Source organism: Procambarus clarkii, chromosome 63 (genome assembly GCF_040958095.1).
Source record: "Procambarus clarkii isolate CNS0578487 chromosome 63, FALCON_Pclarkii_2.0, whole genome shotgun sequence".
NCBI classification, from domain to species: Eukaryota; Metazoa; Arthropoda; class Malacostraca; order Decapoda; family Cambaridae; genus Procambarus; species Procambarus clarkii.
In genome coordinates this window covers 11,034,105-11,051,728 of record NC_091212.1, presented here as the reverse complement: position 1 = coordinate 11,051,728, position 17,624 = coordinate 11,034,105, and the positions used below count along the sequence as shown (strand labels likewise).

The following is a 17,624-nucleotide window of genomic DNA, read 5'->3' as shown; positions in this document are numbered from 1 at the left end:
TCTTCTAACGAAGTGAGGTTTAATTCCCATAGTCTCTCCTCGTAGCTCATACCTCTCAGCTCGGGTACTAGTCTGGTGGCAAACCTTTGAACCTTTCCCAGTTTAGTCTTATGCTTGACTAGATATGGGCTCCATGCTGGAGCTGCATACTCCAGGATTGGTCTGACATATGTGGTATACAAAGTTCTGAATGATTCCTTACTGAAGTTTTTAAAGGCCGTTCTTATGTTAGCCAACCTGGCATATACCGCTGATGTTATCCTCTTGCTATGTGCTTCAGGGGGACAGATCTGGCATGATATCAACCCCCAGGTCTTTCTCTCTCTCTCTGACTCTTGAAGAATTTCATCTCCCAAATGATACCTTGTATCTGGCCTTCTGCTCCCTACACCTATCTTCATTACATTACATTTGCTTGGGTTAAACTCTAACAACCATTTGTTCGACCATTTCTGCAGCTTGTCCAGGTCTTCTTGAAGCCTCAAGCTGTCCTCCTTTGTCTTAATCCTTCTCATAATTTTGGCGTCGTCAGCAAACATTGAGAGGATTGAGTCTATACCTTCTGGGAGATCATTTACGTATATCAGAAACAGGATAGCTCCGAGTACAGAGCCCTGTGGGACTCCACTGGTGACTTCACGCCAATCTGAGGTCTCACCCCTCATTGTAACTCTCTGCTTCCTATTGTTTAGGTACTCCCTTATCCACAGGAGCGCCCTACCAGTTATTCCTGCCTGTTTCTCCAGCTTCTGTACCAGCCTCTTATTGGGTACTGTGTCAATGGCTTTCCGACAGTCCAAGAAAATGCAGGCCGCCGAGCCTTCTCTTTCTTGCTTAATCTTTGTCACCTGATCGTAGAATTCTATTAAGCCTGTAAGGCAAGATTTACCCTCCCTGAACCCATGTTGATGGGTTGTCACGAAGTCTCTTCTCTCCAGATGTGTTACTAGGTTTTTTCTCACGATCTTCTCCATCACCTTGCATGGTATACAAGTTAAGGACACTGGCCTGTAGTTCAGTGCCTCTTGTCTGTCACCCTTTTTGTATATTGGGACCACATTCGCCGTCTTCCATATTTCTGGTAGGTCTCCCCTCTCCAGTGACCTACTATATACTATAGAGAGTGGCAAGCAAAGTGCTCCTGCACACTCTTTCATTACCCATGGTGAGATTCCGTCTGGTCCAACAGCCTTACTCACGTCCAGATCCAACAGGTGCCTCTTGACCTCATCTCATGCAAATTTCGAACCCTTCCAAGGCCGCCTGGTTTACTGCCACCTCTCCTAGCACAGTGACCTCACCTCGTTCTGTTGTGAAGACCTCCTGGAACCTCTTGTTGAGTTCTTCACACACCTCTTTGTCATTCTCTGTATACCTGTCCTCGCCTGATCTAAGTTTCATCACCTGCTCCTTCACTGTTGTTTTCCTCCTGATGTGACTGTGGAGTAGCTTTAGTTCGGTCTTGGCTTTATTAGCTATATCATTTTCATACCCTTTCTCAGCTTTTCTTCTCACACTAACATACTCATTCCCGGTCCTTTGGTATGTCTCTACTTTCTGGTGTTCTGTTATTTCGGAAGTTCCTCCACGCCCTTCTGTTCAGTTCCTTTACTTCCATACATCTCCTATTAAACTATGGATTCTTCTTTTGCTTCTCGGATTTTTCCTTTCGAGCCGGGATAAACCTGTTTACTGCCTCCTGACACTTTTGGGTGACATAGTCCATCATGTCTTGTACAGACTTAGCTCTGAGGTCTGTGTCCCATGGTATATCCCTTAGGAAACTTCTCATCACCTCATAATTCCCCTTTCGGTACGCCAGCCTTTTGTTTCCTAGTTCTTTTTTGGGGGGAGATCTTTGATCTTTGTATTGATCTTTGAGTACCTAGCTCAACCAGGTACTCAAAGATCAATACACTGTGATTACTCATTCCCAAGGGTGCTTCCAACTTATCTTCCCTTATATCCGACTCATTTAGGGGTAAATATCAGATCAAGCAAGGCTGGTTCATCTTCTCTCATTCTTGTCGGTCCCTTGGTGGGTTGACTTAGAAAGTTTCTTGTCGCCACGTCCAGCAGCTTAGCTCTCCATGTGTCTGGTCCTCCATGTGGGTCTCTGTTCTCCCAATCCATCTTCCCGTGGTTGAAATCTTCCATGATTAGTAGTTCAGGTGTGTGTGTGTGTGTGTGTGTGTGTGTGTGTGTGTGTGTGTGTGTGTGTGTGTGTGTGTGTGTGTGTGTGTGTGTGTGTGTGTGCGCGCGTGCGTGCGTGCGTGTGTGTGTGTGTGTGTATTTACTATTTGTCCCTGCAGGATCGAACTGTTAACTCTATCAATAGCACATATTAAGCAATAGACCTTTTGCTTAATATGTTAAATTAATTAACATATTAAACATATTTTATTATGTTAAAGCCTTCCTTTATTGTGTTAGTCTCAATGACAAATTATCGAGAAACTAGACATCCAATATATCTCCTCCTCCTCCTCTGCAGTTAACTTTAACCCTTGTTTCATATTGTTTCTCGAGTATAGATTTGTGGAGGTAGGCAAGGCCAGCAGAACCAGATGGTATTTGTTCCCCAAACTCTTGGGACTGATCGGTACAGAGGAGGCCTCGACGCTTCTTGCAGGGTCGGCGTTCAATCCCCCGATGATCCAAGTGGTTGGCCCTTCCAACTGCCCTGCCACAGAAATCCTCATACTTCCGTGCATGTTAGCTAAGCGCCAGGAGTGAGAGCACATACTCTTCAATGTTGGAATATGCACGAGCCTCCACCATGTTAAACTTGATACTGTAGATAGCACACACAGGCGCCCACCCGCCCACACCCTGGCAACAAGACATGGCAACTTGTGGCAACAAACCATGACCACATTTCCTCACAAACCTGCCAGGGGGGGGGGAGGGCTTGGGCCTAATGAGGCGGGAACTGCAGGCAAAGGGGAGGGTGGACGGTGGGCGGAAACTTACCCATTTTCCCTCGTCTGGTTAGGATAAGAACGGGGGGAACTTAAGAGGACGGGCAGAGTACCCCAGACCACCATCAGTTGGTAGTTTGGGTACTGTGGTAGCTATAGTGCATTGCGGGGGCATTGCAGGTTCGAATCCCGATGGGTTTATAATTATTTATAGCGTGGGGGGACCATTGAAGGTTTATATATATGTTTATCTAGATTATATATATCATCTCAGATAACTCTTGACACCCCCCCTGAAGGACTCGTACCCAGGGCGTCCATGACCCCCTTAGACTGACGACACGACTGACTTTTAACCCCAAAACCCGACAGCATTCTTGGCTATTTTGGCCGCTGATGTTTCTCATCACATCACTTCAGCATGCGAGGGGCCGCATGGCCATCAGTTGTGCGTCAGGGGCGAATGGTCCTTACGCCAACACGCATCAGAAAACGCTTGAAAACGGCCCTCCCACCCCGTCACTCCCACCCCCGTCACTCCCACCCCCGTCACTCCCACCCCCGTCACTCCCACCCTCGTCACTCCCACCCTCGTCACTCCCACCCCCGTCACTCCCACCCCGTCACTCCCACCCCCGTCACTCCCACCCCCGTCACTCCCACCCTCGTCACTCCCACCCCCGTCACTCCCACCCCCGTCACTCCCACCCCCGTCACTCCCACCCCCGTCTCTCCCACCCCCGTCACTCCCACCCCCGTCACTCCCACCCCCGTCACTCCCACCCCCGTCACTCCCACCCCCGTCACTCCCACCCCCGTCACTCCCACCCCCGTCACTCCCACCCCGTCTCTGAGATACAAGAAGCAATTTTCCACAAGATCTTGCGTGATGAAAAGTTGGAATCAGGAGTACCAGCGAGTTATTAAGCTGTGATCCCGGCGGCGCCTCACTTAACCCATTCACCAGGGGGTACCAGGGGCTGTACCCATACCCACACCCACCCCCCACCTCCCACACACCCACACGCCCACCCACACGCCCACACCCCACGCCCACACGCCCACCTGCCCGGGCACAAGAAGAGACACTTGAGGGTAACCTTTAAGCGAGCTAGTAAGGGCTTCTTAAGGTATGTATTGATTCTTGGTCCCTTGCTGGCTGCCATTCCTCCTGTTGACACGGGCACCACCCGCTGCCGTCCCACACCCGCTTCCGTCCCACACCCGCTGCCGTCCCACACCCGCTGCCGTCCCACACCCGCTGCCGTCCCACACCCGCTGCCGTCCCACACCCGCTGCCGTCCCCCACCCGCTGCCGTCCCCCACCCGCTGCCGTCCCCCTCCCGCTGCCGTCCCACACCCGCTGCCGTCCCCCTCCCGCTGCCGTCCCCCACCCGCTGCCGTCCCACACCCGCTGCCGTCCCCCACCCGCTGCCGTCCCCCTCCCGCTGCCGTCCCACACCCGCTGCCGTCCCACACCCGCTGCCGTCCCACACCCGCTGCCGTCCCACACCCGCTGCCGTCCCCCACCCGCTGCCGTCCCACACCCGCTGCCGTCCCACACCCGCTGCCGTCCCACACCCGCTGCCGTCCCCCACCCGCTGCCGTCCCACACCCGCTGCCGTCCCCCACCCGCTGCCGTCCCCCACCCGCTGCCGTCCCCCACCCGCTGCCGTTCCCCCCACCCGCTGCCGTTCCCCCCACCCGCTGCCGTTCCCCCCACCCGCTGCCGTTCCCCCCACCCGCTGCCGTTCCCCCCACCCGCTGCCGTTCCCCCCACCCGCTGCCGTTCCCCCCACCCGCTGCCGTCCCCCTCCCGCTGCCGTCCCCCTCCCGCTGCCGTCCCCCACCCGCTGCCGTCCCCCTCCCGCTGCCGTCCCCCACCCGCTGCCGTCCCACACACGCTTTCGTCTCACACCCGCTGCCGTCCCCCACCCGCTGCCGTCCCCCTCCCGCTGCCGTCCCCCACCCGCTGCCGTCCCCCACCCGCTGCCGTCCCCCTCCCGCTGCCGTCCCCCACCCGCTGCCGTTCCCCCCACCCGCTGCCGTTCCCCCCACCCGCTGCCGTTCCCCCCACCCGCTGCCGTCCCCCTCCCGCTGCCGTCCCCCTCCCGCTGCCGTCCCCCACCCGCTGCCGTCCCCCACCCGCTGCCGTCCCCCTCCCGCTGCCGTCCCCCACCCGCTGCCGTCCCACACACGCTTTCGTCTCACACCCGCTGCCGTCCCCCACCCGCTGCCGTCCCACACACGCTGTCGTCTCACACCCGCTGCCGTCCCCCCCACCCGCTGCCGTCCCCCCCACCCGCTGCCGTCCCCCCCACCCGCTGCCGTTCCCCCCACCCGCTGCCGTTCCCCCCACCCGCTGCCGTTCCCCCCCCACCCGCTGCCGTTCCCCCCCACCCGCTGCCGTTCCCCCCACCCGCTGCCGTTCCCCCCACCCGCTGCCGTTCCCCCCACCCGCTGCCGTTCCCCCCACCCGCTGCCGTTCCCCCTATCCGCTGCCGTTCCCCCCACCCGCTGCCGTCCCCCCCACCCGCTGCCGTCCCCCCCACCCGCTGCCGTTCCCCCCACCCGCTGCCGTTCCCCCCACCCGCTGCCGTTCCCCCCACCCGCTGCCGTCCCCCCCACCCGCTGCCGTTCCCCCACCCGCTGCCGTTCCCCCTATCCGCTGCCGTTCCCCCCACCCGCTGCCGTTCCCCCCACCCGCTGCCGTTCCCCCCACCCGCTGCCGTTCCCCCCACCCGCTGCCGTTCCCCCCACCCGCTGCCGTCCCCCCACCCGCTGCCGTCCCCCCCACCCGCTGCCGTTCCCCCCACCCGCTGCCGTTCCCCCATCCGCTGCCGTCCCCCCACCCGCTGCCGTCCCCCACCCGCTGCCGTCCCCCACTATGCAACGCCCGGGTTGCCTAATAGGCCGAGTGATTTTCTTCATTTTCAATAAATTGTTTGCAGTTAGTTTATTTGAATAATTGTTACTATATTATATTAAGAACATAAATTATTGACTTAGTTGAGTTAGGTTTGGTAGGGTTGGTTAGGTTGGGTTAGGTAGGGTTGGTTAAGTTAGGTTAGGTAGGGTTGGTTAGGTTAGGTAGGGTTTGGTAGGGTTGGTTAGGTTAGGTAGGGTTGGTTAAGTTAGGTTAGGTAGGGTTGGTTAGGTTAGGTTAGGTAGGGTAGGGTAGGGTTGGTTAGGTTAGGTTAGGTAGGGTTGGTTAAGTTAGGTTAGGTAGGGTTGGTTAGGTTAGGTAGGGTAGGGTAGGGTTGGTTAGGTTAGGTTAGGTAGGGTTGGCTAAGTTAGGTTAGGTAGGGTTGGTTAGGTTAGGTAGGGTAGGGTTGGTTAGGTTAGGTTAGGTTAGGTAGGGTTGGTTAAGTTAGGTTAGGTAGGGTTGGTTAGGTTAGGTAGGGTAGGGTTGATTAGGTTAGGTTAGGTAAGGTTGGTTAAGTTAGGTTAGGTAGGGTTGGTTAGGTTAGGTTAGGTAGCGTAGGGTAGGGTTGGTTAGGTTGGGTTAGGTAGGGTTGGTTAAGTTAGGTTAGGTAGGGTTGGTTAGGTTAGGTTAGGTAGGGTAGGGTTGGTTAGGTTAGGTTAGGTAGGGTTGGTTAAGTTAGGTTAGGTAGGGTTAGTTAGGTTAGGTAGGGTTGGTTAGGTTAGGTTAGGTAGGGTTGGTTAAGTTAGGTTAGGTAGGGTTGGTTAGGTTAGGTTAGGTAGGGTAGGGTAGGGTTGGTTAGGTTAGGTTATGTAGGGTTGGTTAAGTTAGGTTAGGTAGGGTTGGTTAGGTTAGGTTAGGTAGGGTAGGGTAGGGTTGGTTAGGTTAGGTAGGGATGGTTAGGTTAGGTCATATATCTACGTTAGTTTTAACTCAAATGTAAACAAATTAACTCATACATAATGAAATGAATAGCTTTATCATTTCATAAAAAAATTAGAAAACATATATATGCAGGAAAACTTGGCTTATTAAGCAAATCGGGCCTTGCATAGTAGGCCGAGTACTGCGTTCTGGCTACTAGGTACAATATATATATATATATATATATATATATATATATATATATATATATATATATATATATATATATATATATATATATATATATATATATATATATATATATATATATATATTAGTTGTTAGTTAGGGCTGGATGTTGTGGCGCAATATTTGCCTTTCATTATATATACACCTTTAACAATGTGCCCGCCCATGTGGGTCAGGGTGGAGGGGGGGGGGTGCCCCATGGTCAGGGGGGAGCCCATGGGTATCTTATGGGTGGTAGTGGACCTCCATGCCCATCCTGCGGGTGGTAGTGGACCCCATACCCATCCTGTGGGCGGCTGTAGAAAGCTTAAACTCATGAACATATGCAACCTTTGAATATATTGCTATAACCTTTCTGGCACTACAGCAACATGAATGAAGTATTTACACATTTCCTGAACACTTGTAATAGGAGTAGTATACCTAAATAAACATTTGAATTTGAAATTTGAATTTGAGTCGTCTCTGAATTCTGAATGTGTTTACATTCACTCACGTAAGATATATAAATAGTTCTGCTGACAGAGTTAACTCCTAGGAGTTTGTTGATGTCATTGCATGAACCTTTTTGATATGCTGCTCGTCTTGCATAATAGTTTGACGATAGATGGAATAACAAAGTTGCTAATTTGGCGTAGCCTCGGAGACGGGGCTTCATAGAAAACTGTGACGCTGTGAGGAGGTTTTTAAGGTAAACTGTTGTATCTTTCCAGGGGTCGTATGGTATTGTGAAGCTGGCGTACAACGAGGAGGACGACACCCACTATGTGAGTACTGGGAGGTGACACCCTATGCCACAGTACACACAACAGGCCGCACAATACACATACACCATTCTCAACAGTATACACCATACTGTTCTCCACAGTACGCAATATACACCAGCCTCCACACTATACGAGATCCACCACAATATGTGTGTGTGTATTTGTGTGTGTATGTTGGTAGTATTTTTCTTTTAAACATGTCACTGAAGGAGTTTGTGTATGTATTTTTCAGCGGTCCTGAAAATAATTTCACTCATGGAGGTAAATCTGAGTTTACTTCCCTAGAGTTCCTTTATTTAATTTGTGAAACGTGCCAATACATCTGTGTGACGTAGCAGCGCATCTGTGTGGCGTAGCGACGCATCTGTGTGGCGTAGCGACGCATCTGTGTGGCGTAGCGACGCATCTGTGTGGCGTAGCGACGCATCTGTGTGGCGTAGCGACGCATCTGTGTGGCGTAACGACGCATCTGTGTGGCGTAGCGACGCATCTGTGTGGCGTAGCGACGCATCTGTGTGGCGTAGCGACGCATCTGTGTGGCGTAGCGACGCATCTGTGTGACGTAGCGACCCATCTGTGTGACGTAGCGACCCATCTGTGTGACGTAGCGACCCATCTGTGTGACGTAGCGACCCATCTGTGTGACGTAGCGACCCATCTGTGTGACGTAGCGACCCATCTGTGTGACGTAGCGACCCATCTGTGTGACGTAGCGACCCATCTGTGTGACGTAGCGACCCATCTGTGTGACTTGTGGAGGTGTCGGGGATGAAAGTCCCTGCGGCTCGGTCTCCGACCAGGCCTCCTGGTTGGTTGTCTGATCAACCAGGCTGTTGGACGCGGCTGCTCGCAGCCTGACGTATGAGTCACAGCCTGGTTGATCAGGTATCTTTTGGAGGTGTTTATCCAGTTCTCTCTTGAACACTGTGAGGGGTCGGCCAGTTATGCCCCTTATGTGTAGTGGAAGCGTGTTGAACAGTCTCGGGCCTCTGATGTTGATAGTTCTCTCTTGAACACTGTGAGGGGTCGGCCAGTTATGCCCCTTATGTGTAGTGGAAGCGTGTTGAACAGTCTCGGGCCTCTGATGTTGATAGTTCTCTCTTGAACACTGTGAGGGGTCGGCCAGTTATGCCCCTTATGTGTAGTGGAAGCGTGTTGAACAGTCTCGGGCCTCTGATGTTGATAGAGTTCTCTCTCAGAGTACCTGTTGCACCTCTGCTTTTCAACGGGGGTATTCTGCACATCCTGCCATGCCTCCTGGTCTCATGTAGTGTAATCTCCACATTACTGTACAACGCATCATTCATAATTAATAATTCATTGTGTCGGGGGGACAGGCAGCCAGTTTATATATATATATATATATATATATATATATATATATATATATATATATATATATATATATATATATATATATATATATATATATATATATATATATATATATATATACAGTACATGTATATATATATATATATATATATATATAAACCCATCCTCCTGTTTAGATAGTTCTTTTGTGTGACTATGTCTATCAGCACCACCTGGCTGTCATTCTCGTGTCTATCAGCACCACCTGGCTGTCATTCTCGTGTCTATCAGCACCACCTGGCTGTCATTAACATGTATTATCTCTCTCGACAGGCCATGAAGATCCTCTCCAAGAAGAAGCTGATGAAGAAACACGGGTGTTTCGGTAAGTATCGCAGGTGTTGCGACACCTGTGTACCACACATGTGTACTACCTGTGTACCACACATGTGTACTACCTGTGTACCACACATGTGTACTACTTGTGTACCACACATGTGTACTACCTGTGTACTACCTGTGTACCACACATGTGTACTACCTGTGTACCACACATGTGTACTACCTGTGTACCACACATGTGTACTACCTGTGTACCACACATGTGTACTACCTGTGTACCACACATGTGTACTACCTGTGTACCACACATGTGTACTACCTGTGTACCACACATGTGTACTACCTGTGTACCTGGTGTAGTTGTGTTAATGTAATGTGTGTATATATGGTCGTCTATAAGAATGTGTATCTAGATTATTATTTAAAGGCGTCAAACGTGTTTTTTTTTTTGGTGGTAGGAGAGGCATTATGTTCATTCTGTGACCTGTAAAAGTCACAGTACACAGTCACTAAGTGCCTATAGGCTCCCCGCACTGTGCCGGGTGACAGCAGGGGGGGGGGGGCGCTCAAGCCTCCAATCCGTCCTCGACTCAAGTCCATTCCATCCAGCGGTCGACCCCCACAGACTCATTCATAAACTTTTACATGGTGTTATTTCAAAACAGGAATTTTCTCAAATATAAATTAATATTATTGTATTGTGCATATATAGACATAGGTTAGGTTAGGTGTTTATAGGTTCTGTTGGCGATTATTTGTATTTGTAGTACGTGGATGAAGCATTTACAGCGTTGGGGTTCGAACAACAGTCGTCAGTGAAGCACTTGTTCCGGAAGTGTTCGAACGTCATCAGCTGTGCAACCCGTCCTCCAAACAAAGATCCAAAAGTGATTCCATGCACCCGCCAAACCCGCTGTTTATGAATGAAAAACGGTTTACACACGACTCACAACTGCTGACGTTCGAACAAATCCGGAACAAGTGCTTCACTGACGACTGTTGTTCGAATCACAACGCTGTAAATGCTTCACCCACGGACTACAAATACAAATAATCGCCAACAGAACCTAAACACCTAACCTAACCTAACCTATGCCTATATATCCACAATATGCTCATATATTATAATATTAATTTATATTTGAGGAAATTCACGTTTTTGAATGAACAGCATGTTAAAAATCGTAAACACTGACGTTTCGACAATAGGCCGTTTTCTGTTTTCAAACGGCATATGTAGTCGTCTGATAAGTATTTTGATTATTTTAGGCTGTGTTGGGCTCGGTTGGATTAGGCTGTGTTGGGCTCGGTTGGATTAGGCTGTGTTGGGCTCGGTTGGATTAGGCTGTGTTGGGCTCGGTTGGATTAGGCTGTGTTGGGCTCGGTTGGATTAGGCTGTGTTGGGCTCGGTTGGATTAGGCTGTGTTGGGCTCGGTTGGATTAGGTTGGCTTGGGATAGGTTGAAATAGGTTGGGTAAGGTTTAGGTAGGTCTTTACAACCCCCCCCCCACCTCTGACGACACACATTTGTTTCACACAGTTAACTCAATTTTACAACCTCAGAAAACAGAATGGAAAGGTAAACAATAGCTAAAACAAAAGTCCACTTCGGGCTCGCCATAGCCCGTGCTACTTGGAACTTTTTGTTCCAGATAGTGAATCCTTAACAACAACAGCTAAAACAAAAAAAGCTGTACTTAGGCCTAACTCTCAGCTACCTATTTCACTGCTAGGTGAACAGGGGCATCAGGTAAAAAAAGGACACATGCCCAACCGTTTCTGTTCTGCCTGTTGGGGATTGAACCCAGGGTCCCTCCGTTGTGAGTGGACACACCGCCATAGTGACAGTATTGGGCAGCGCCACTCATCCTGTGAGTGGACACACCGCCATAGTGACAGTATTGGGCAGCGCCACCCATCCTGTGAGTGGACACACCGCCATAGTGACAGTATTGGGCAGCGTCACTCATCCTGTGAGTGGACACACCGCCATAGTGACAGTATTGGGCAGCGTCACTCATCCTGTGAGTGGACACACCGCCATAGTGACAGTATTGGGCAGCGTCACTCATCCTGTGAGTGGACACACCGCCATAGTGACAGTATTGGGCAGCACCACTCATCCTGTGAGTGGACACACCGCCATAGTGACAGTATTGGGCAGCGCCACTCATCCTGTGAGTGGACACACCGCCATAGTGACAGTATTGGGCAGCGCCACCCATCCTGTGAGTGGACACACCGCCATAGTGACAGTATTGGGCAGCGCTACTCATCCTGTGAGTGGACACACCGCCATAGTGACAGTATTGGGCAGCGCCACCCATCCTGTGAGTGGACACACCGCCATAGTGACAGTATTGGGCAGCGTCACACATCCTGTGAGTGGACACACCGCTATAGTGACAATATTGGGCAGCGCCACTCATCCTGTCAGTGGACACACCGCCATAGTGGCAATATTGGGCAGCGCCACTCATTTTGTGAGTGGACACACCGCCATAGTGACAGTATTGGGCAGCGTCACTCATCCTGTGAGTGGACACACCACCATAATAACAGTATTGGGCAGCGTCACTCATCCTGTGAGTGGACACACCGCCATAGTGACAGTATTGGGCAGCGCCACTCATCCTGTGAGTGGACACACCGCCATAGTGACAGTATTGGGCAGCGTCACTCATCCTGTGAGTGGACACACCGCCATAGTGACAGTATTGGGCAGCGTCACTCATCCTGTGAGTGGACACACTGCCATAGTGACAGTATTGGGCAGCGTCACTCATCCTGTGAGTGGACACACCGCCATAGTGACAGTATTGGGCAGCGTCACCCATCCTGTGAGTGGACACACCGCCATAGTGACAGTATTGGGCAGCGTCACTCATCCTGTGAGTGGACACACCGCCATAGTGACAGTATTGGGCAGCGTCACCCATCCTGTGAGTGGACACACCGCCATAGTGACAGTATTGGGCAGCGTCACTCATCCTGTGAGTGGACACACCGCCATAGTGACAGTATTTGGCAGCGTCACTCATCCTGTGAGTGGACACACCGCCATAGTGACAGTATTGGGCAGCGCCACTCATCCTGTGAGTGGACACACCGCCATAGTGACAGTATTGGGCAGCGCCACTCATCCTGTGAGTGGACACACCGCCATAGTAGCATGTACAACACTCCCCAATAGGAAGAAAACCCGCTGGGCTGCTCATTCTATCACTTGTACCCCAGACATCAGTCCCCCAATGGCAAACATTCCAATTATAAGCTGTGAACAAGAGCTGGGACATACACTTACCACAATCTCAAAAATTGCCTTGTTATTAATGATTTCAGACCAAATGGTATATATGTTACTTTGTGCTCTGTAACCGCAACATACACTCAGGTATATTGGGAGTTATTATTGTGTAGTGTAGATATTATTGTGATTTACCTGGAGATTGCAAAATGCCCGGCTCATTAATAGATTAGTCTCGTATCTCACGTTCTCTCTCGATATCACGTATGACTATCCTAGAAAATGGGGATATTAGATGAACTCATAGATAGACGCCATATCTATCCACGATAGACATAGATAGAATATGGCAGCCGCACATTGCTGCGCATACCTAAGCGGGTTATATAAAAAAAATCGTAAATCGGAAATAGCTGAGTTTACGAAAGTTAGCCATTAATTATTGTATTTGTTCTAGATAATGTACAATGAACTGTAGTGCCACCTTATGTTAAGTAACGGAGACGTCCATCATTAGTGGTGAGTGAAGTCACGGGCATCATATGACTGACATCAGAGGCTGAATGACCAAATATACCGGAAATTTTTAGTTCGGTAGGGTGGGTGAAATTGTTTTGTTTACCCGAGGGCCACTAGCATTCTGGTGGCCTCGACGAGGACAGGAAGCTGGCGGCTTGTCAAAGGTCCCCCCGTCCCATTTGTCTTGCGTTTTGTGATAAAGTGTGGTGATGCAGGAAGTGGGGTTGGGAGAGTTTGGGCTAGGGGGGGGGGGTGGGGGGAGGGGGGATTGTTCTGTAACGGTTCTATTGTTACGTGGATCGTGATAGAGCGAGTATATTATTGGATAATCTACTCGCTACAGTTCCACCATCTTGCATGATAATATATGACCCGCTTCTGTTGCCCCTTACGGGTTATTCATGCCCGTGCCACCTCTTGGGGGGTGGCTTAGTGTTTATCAGTCTGTGTTGCCTCTCCCCCTGGATGCCTCGAGCACTATTTATACCGATTCCCAGCCTCCCTTCCCCCACCCCATACCTGCCCCGAGGTGGGCTGTGGTCACCCACACCCCATACCTGCCCCGAGGTGGGCTGTGGTCACCCACACCCCATACCTGCCCCGAGGTGGGCTGTGGTCACCCACACCTGCCCCGAGGTGGGCTGTGGTCACCCACACCTGCCCCGAGGTGGGCTGTGGTCACCCACACCTGCCCCGAGGTAGGCTGTGGTCACCCACACCTGCCCCGAGGTGGGCTGTGGTCACCCACACCTGCCCCGAGGTCTCCTGTGTTCCACCATTGCATGTCTCTTAATTATATATATATATATAGCATCCAGCATGTACATTCTCACCTCATTTTTATTTTTACACTTTTATTTTCTTATTTTATGTTGGTCCTTGTGTGTTGATGTGTGCATGGCGGACAGGTCGAGCCTGGACCATAGGAGCGGAGACGGAAGCTGCGACCCACGCTCGTTCCCTCAGCCCACACTTCCTGGCTAGCTCCTCCCCGCCCCCGTCAAGAGGTAAGTCTTCGTCAATCAATAACATAACGCGAGATAACCTTCAAGATAAGTCTTAATTGTTGACAGCCTCTTGCTCCGTCACGACCCTCGTCTGGGCAGACCTGAGCAGCTTGGACGCCTTCACCACCTCACCTAATGGGTCTTCTGCCAGTTATTATTTAGTATTGGAAAGAACATGTTGTCTGGTAGAGCAGATCTGGTGGTGGGGTGAGGCGGTGGCACCAATCACTCAGACTTGCCGGTTAAGTCACGGTAGAAAAACCTGTCAAAAGTGACCACTTTGGTTTTGAATGTGTGTGTACTCAGCTATTTTTGCTTGCGGGGGGTTGAGCTTTGGCTCTTTGGTCCCGCTTCTCGACTGTCAATTAACTGGTGTACAGGTTCTTTGAGCCTACTGGGATCTGTCATATCTACACTTGAAACTGTGTATGGAGTCAGCCTCCACGACAACACTTCCTAAAGCATTCCATTTGTCAACCACTCTGACACTAAAAAAGTTCTTTCTAATATCTCTGTGACTCATTTGGGCACTCAGCTTCCACCTGTGTCCCCGTGTGTGTGTGTGTGTGTGTGTGTGTGTACTCGCCTAGTACTCACCTAGTTGTGTCTGCAGGATCGAGCATTGACTCTTGGATTCCGCCTTTCGAGCATCGGTTGTTTACAGTAATGACTCCTGTCCCATTTCCCTATCATACCTGGTTTTAAAATTATAAATAGTATTTGCTTCCACAACCTGTTCCTGAAGTGCATTCCATTTTCCCACTACTCTCACGCTAAAAGAAAACTTCCTAACATCTCTGTGACTCATCTGAGTTTCAAGCTTCCATCCATGTCCCCTCGTTCTGTTACTATTCCGTGTGAACATTTCGTCTATGTCCACTCTGAGTATCCCTCTGTGTGTGTGTGTGTGTGTGTGTGTGTGTGTGTGTGTGTGATAATTACCGTTGTGAGGGACAGGAAGCGTGTGTGTGTGTATACTGAATATATACTGTACTTAGGCCGTACTTAGCTCAGTCGATTAAGGCAGTGTCTGGGATGCTTCCGGATGCAGGTTCGAATCCTCGTCACGGCCCTTGTGGATTTGTTCAACTGAATATATATATATATACTTCTATCAAGGCTTGTATCGAGGCTCCCTCCCGCCCCTCCCCCCCAAGTTCGAACTCCTGATCCTTCAACTTCAAGTAAGTTTATTGAGGAAACTGATGTACATCTCAAAAAGATAGAGTAGCTTAGGCTCTTTCTACTCCCTCCCCCCCCCCCCTCCTTAAAGTCCCTCAAGGGACCCTAAATCCAGGGAGTAGAAATCCATAAATCACATTTAAATATAGTAAACAGAGCACATAAGTGTTAGAACCTATTGGGCACATGAGCGTTCCAACATTCCTCCTGTTTATTGGAATCTATTTTCTAGTAGTTTAGAAAGTAGTTTATAGTAGCGTTGAATAGTATTTCTAAGTTTTTAAGGGCTGAAATATATTTATGGGAACGGGCGAAAACTTTGTTGGTACAGTAAACTTTTCTTAATAAATGGTGTAGGAAATGTTCAGCTTGGAATGAGAGCGTTTGCTAAAACTTGCAATGTGTATTTTTTTTTAACGTGAATGAATTAAAAAGTGTAGATCGAAGCGTGTTAAATATGCTTTAACACGATAGTAAATATATTTGCCAGTGTAGGTAACATTTAGATAAGCAACCATCAAACTGTTAATATTTTCCAATGGAACATAAGAATGAAGGCAACTGCCAGGTCCTGTGCCAGGTAAGTCCACAACGGGCTCACCATAGCCGGTGCTACTTGGAACTTGTTCCGAGTAGCTGAATCTTCTATAACAACAACAACAGCAGAAGGCCTATTGGCCTCTGTTCACCTATCAGTGAGTAGTATTCAAGAATTAGTCAGCTTGTTATAGGGTTAATTACATCCTGGGTGGGGTCAGTAATTCAACCTTGAGGGGGGGGGGGGTAGCTAGAGACCTCAATAAAAGCCAGATGTGTATGAATACACTCTGGCTTCCTGTCCCCTGACACAGTGAATTATAAATTATTGTGAATTATAGATTTCTGCACCATGCAAGATGGCGAAGGTTGGGATCCGGGTGGAGATTTTCCTTCGTGTAAGAGAATAGGAAAGGTGGAGAGGAAGGTGGGAAGGAGGAGGGAAGGAGGAGGGAAGCAAGCACGATAGACCTGTGTAGAGTGTACAGGACTACAGGTCAGAGTTCAAGAGAGTGACCGCGGGTCGGCCCAGTACATCGGGTCCGCCTAATTACCCATAGCTACCCAAACTTACTCAAAGCTACACAAAGCTTCCTAGCATTACATTAGTAATGAATAAATATGATATATTTATTCATTATAATGTTGGTGCTGAATGTAGAACATGAAAAATATATTTTTACTCTGAAAAAGTATCATTTTATAACGAAATTAGACGAAAATGAGCTGCTGATGATGCCAAAGGAAGTCGACGGTCCAATCGACCATTTTTTTCCGGTCCGTCTAATTACCACAAGCTACACACGCTTCAGAAAACTTCCTGGCAATACGTTAGTAATGAATAAATATGATATATTTACTCATTATAATGTTGGTGCTGAATGTACAACACGAAAAAACATAATTTTAATCTGAAAAAGTATCTTTTTATAAAGAAATTTGACAAAAATAAAGAGCTGGTGACGCCAAATCAAGTCGCCGATCCAAGCGTCGGTTAGGTTAGGTTAGGTTTGGTCAGGTCAGGTCAGGTCAGGTCAGGTCAGGTCAGGTCAGGTCAGGTCAGGTCAGGTCAGGTCAACCTAACCTATCATATTTATTCATTACTAACGTATTGCCAGGAAGCTTTGTGAAGCTTGTGTAGCTTGTGGTAATTAGACGGACCCCACTATACATTTATTTTTATAAGAATATTACTTATTACAAGCATCATTTGTATGACTTGAATTGTCTTGTGTCTATAGTGAGTAGAGAAGTATTGTGCTTGGTAGAGATTTTGTGTTTTGGTAACAAAGATGGTAAATGCATTACCATGGGCTGTATGGTTACGAGCATCGAAGCCGTGTAATGTTGTACAAACCATCGAACCCCGACCTTTACTGCATAAGAAAAAAAGGTAATTTAGAATCTGCCCTATAAAAGTCCTTAGAGTAATTGGACGGGAACACACGTCCCTCTCTACGGCAGAGTCACACTGGCAATATACAAATATGGAAAATAAGTTTCTATTATTACAAGTGGTTTTATTTTTAAGTCATAATGTTACTTTACAGAATAGCTATTGCAAATAAGGTATTATTTAACAGACCAGGTATTACTGATTTTGTAGGACTTAGTCCTTCAAAATCCAGGACTTGCTCACGTGAGTTAAGTTTGTAATCCTTCAAGAGCTCAATACAGATTTTTCTCAAATATTTAAACAGTACTTCACAGCTAGGTGAGTACATATATTAATCGGCTTCCAGCGTTCCAATT

The 17,624-nt window shown here is 49.2% G+C and overlaps 1 protein-coding gene across 14 annotated transcripts in view; it reads left to right on the top strand.

Moving 5' to 3' along the window:
• The window catches only part of LOC123769529 (uncharacterized), a 193,761-nt gene that overhangs the window by 154,008 nt on the left and 22,129 nt on the right, over positions 1 to 17,624 (top strand). For 11 of the 14 annotated variants that reach the window (XM_069308704.1, XM_069308706.1, XM_069308713.1 and 8 more), the window contains 3 exons: positions 7,671 to 7,724; positions 9,372 to 9,423; positions 14,055 to 14,153. In XM_069308704.1, coding sequence (XP_069164805.1) covers positions 7,671 to 7,724; positions 9,372 to 9,423; positions 14,055 to 14,153 — 205 coding nt within the window. The remainder of the gene's footprint in view (positions 1 to 7,670; positions 7,725 to 9,371; positions 9,424 to 14,054; positions 14,154 to 17,624) is intronic. The other 3 variants (XM_069308705.1, XM_069308715.1, XM_069308707.1) reach the window with 2 other exon arrangements.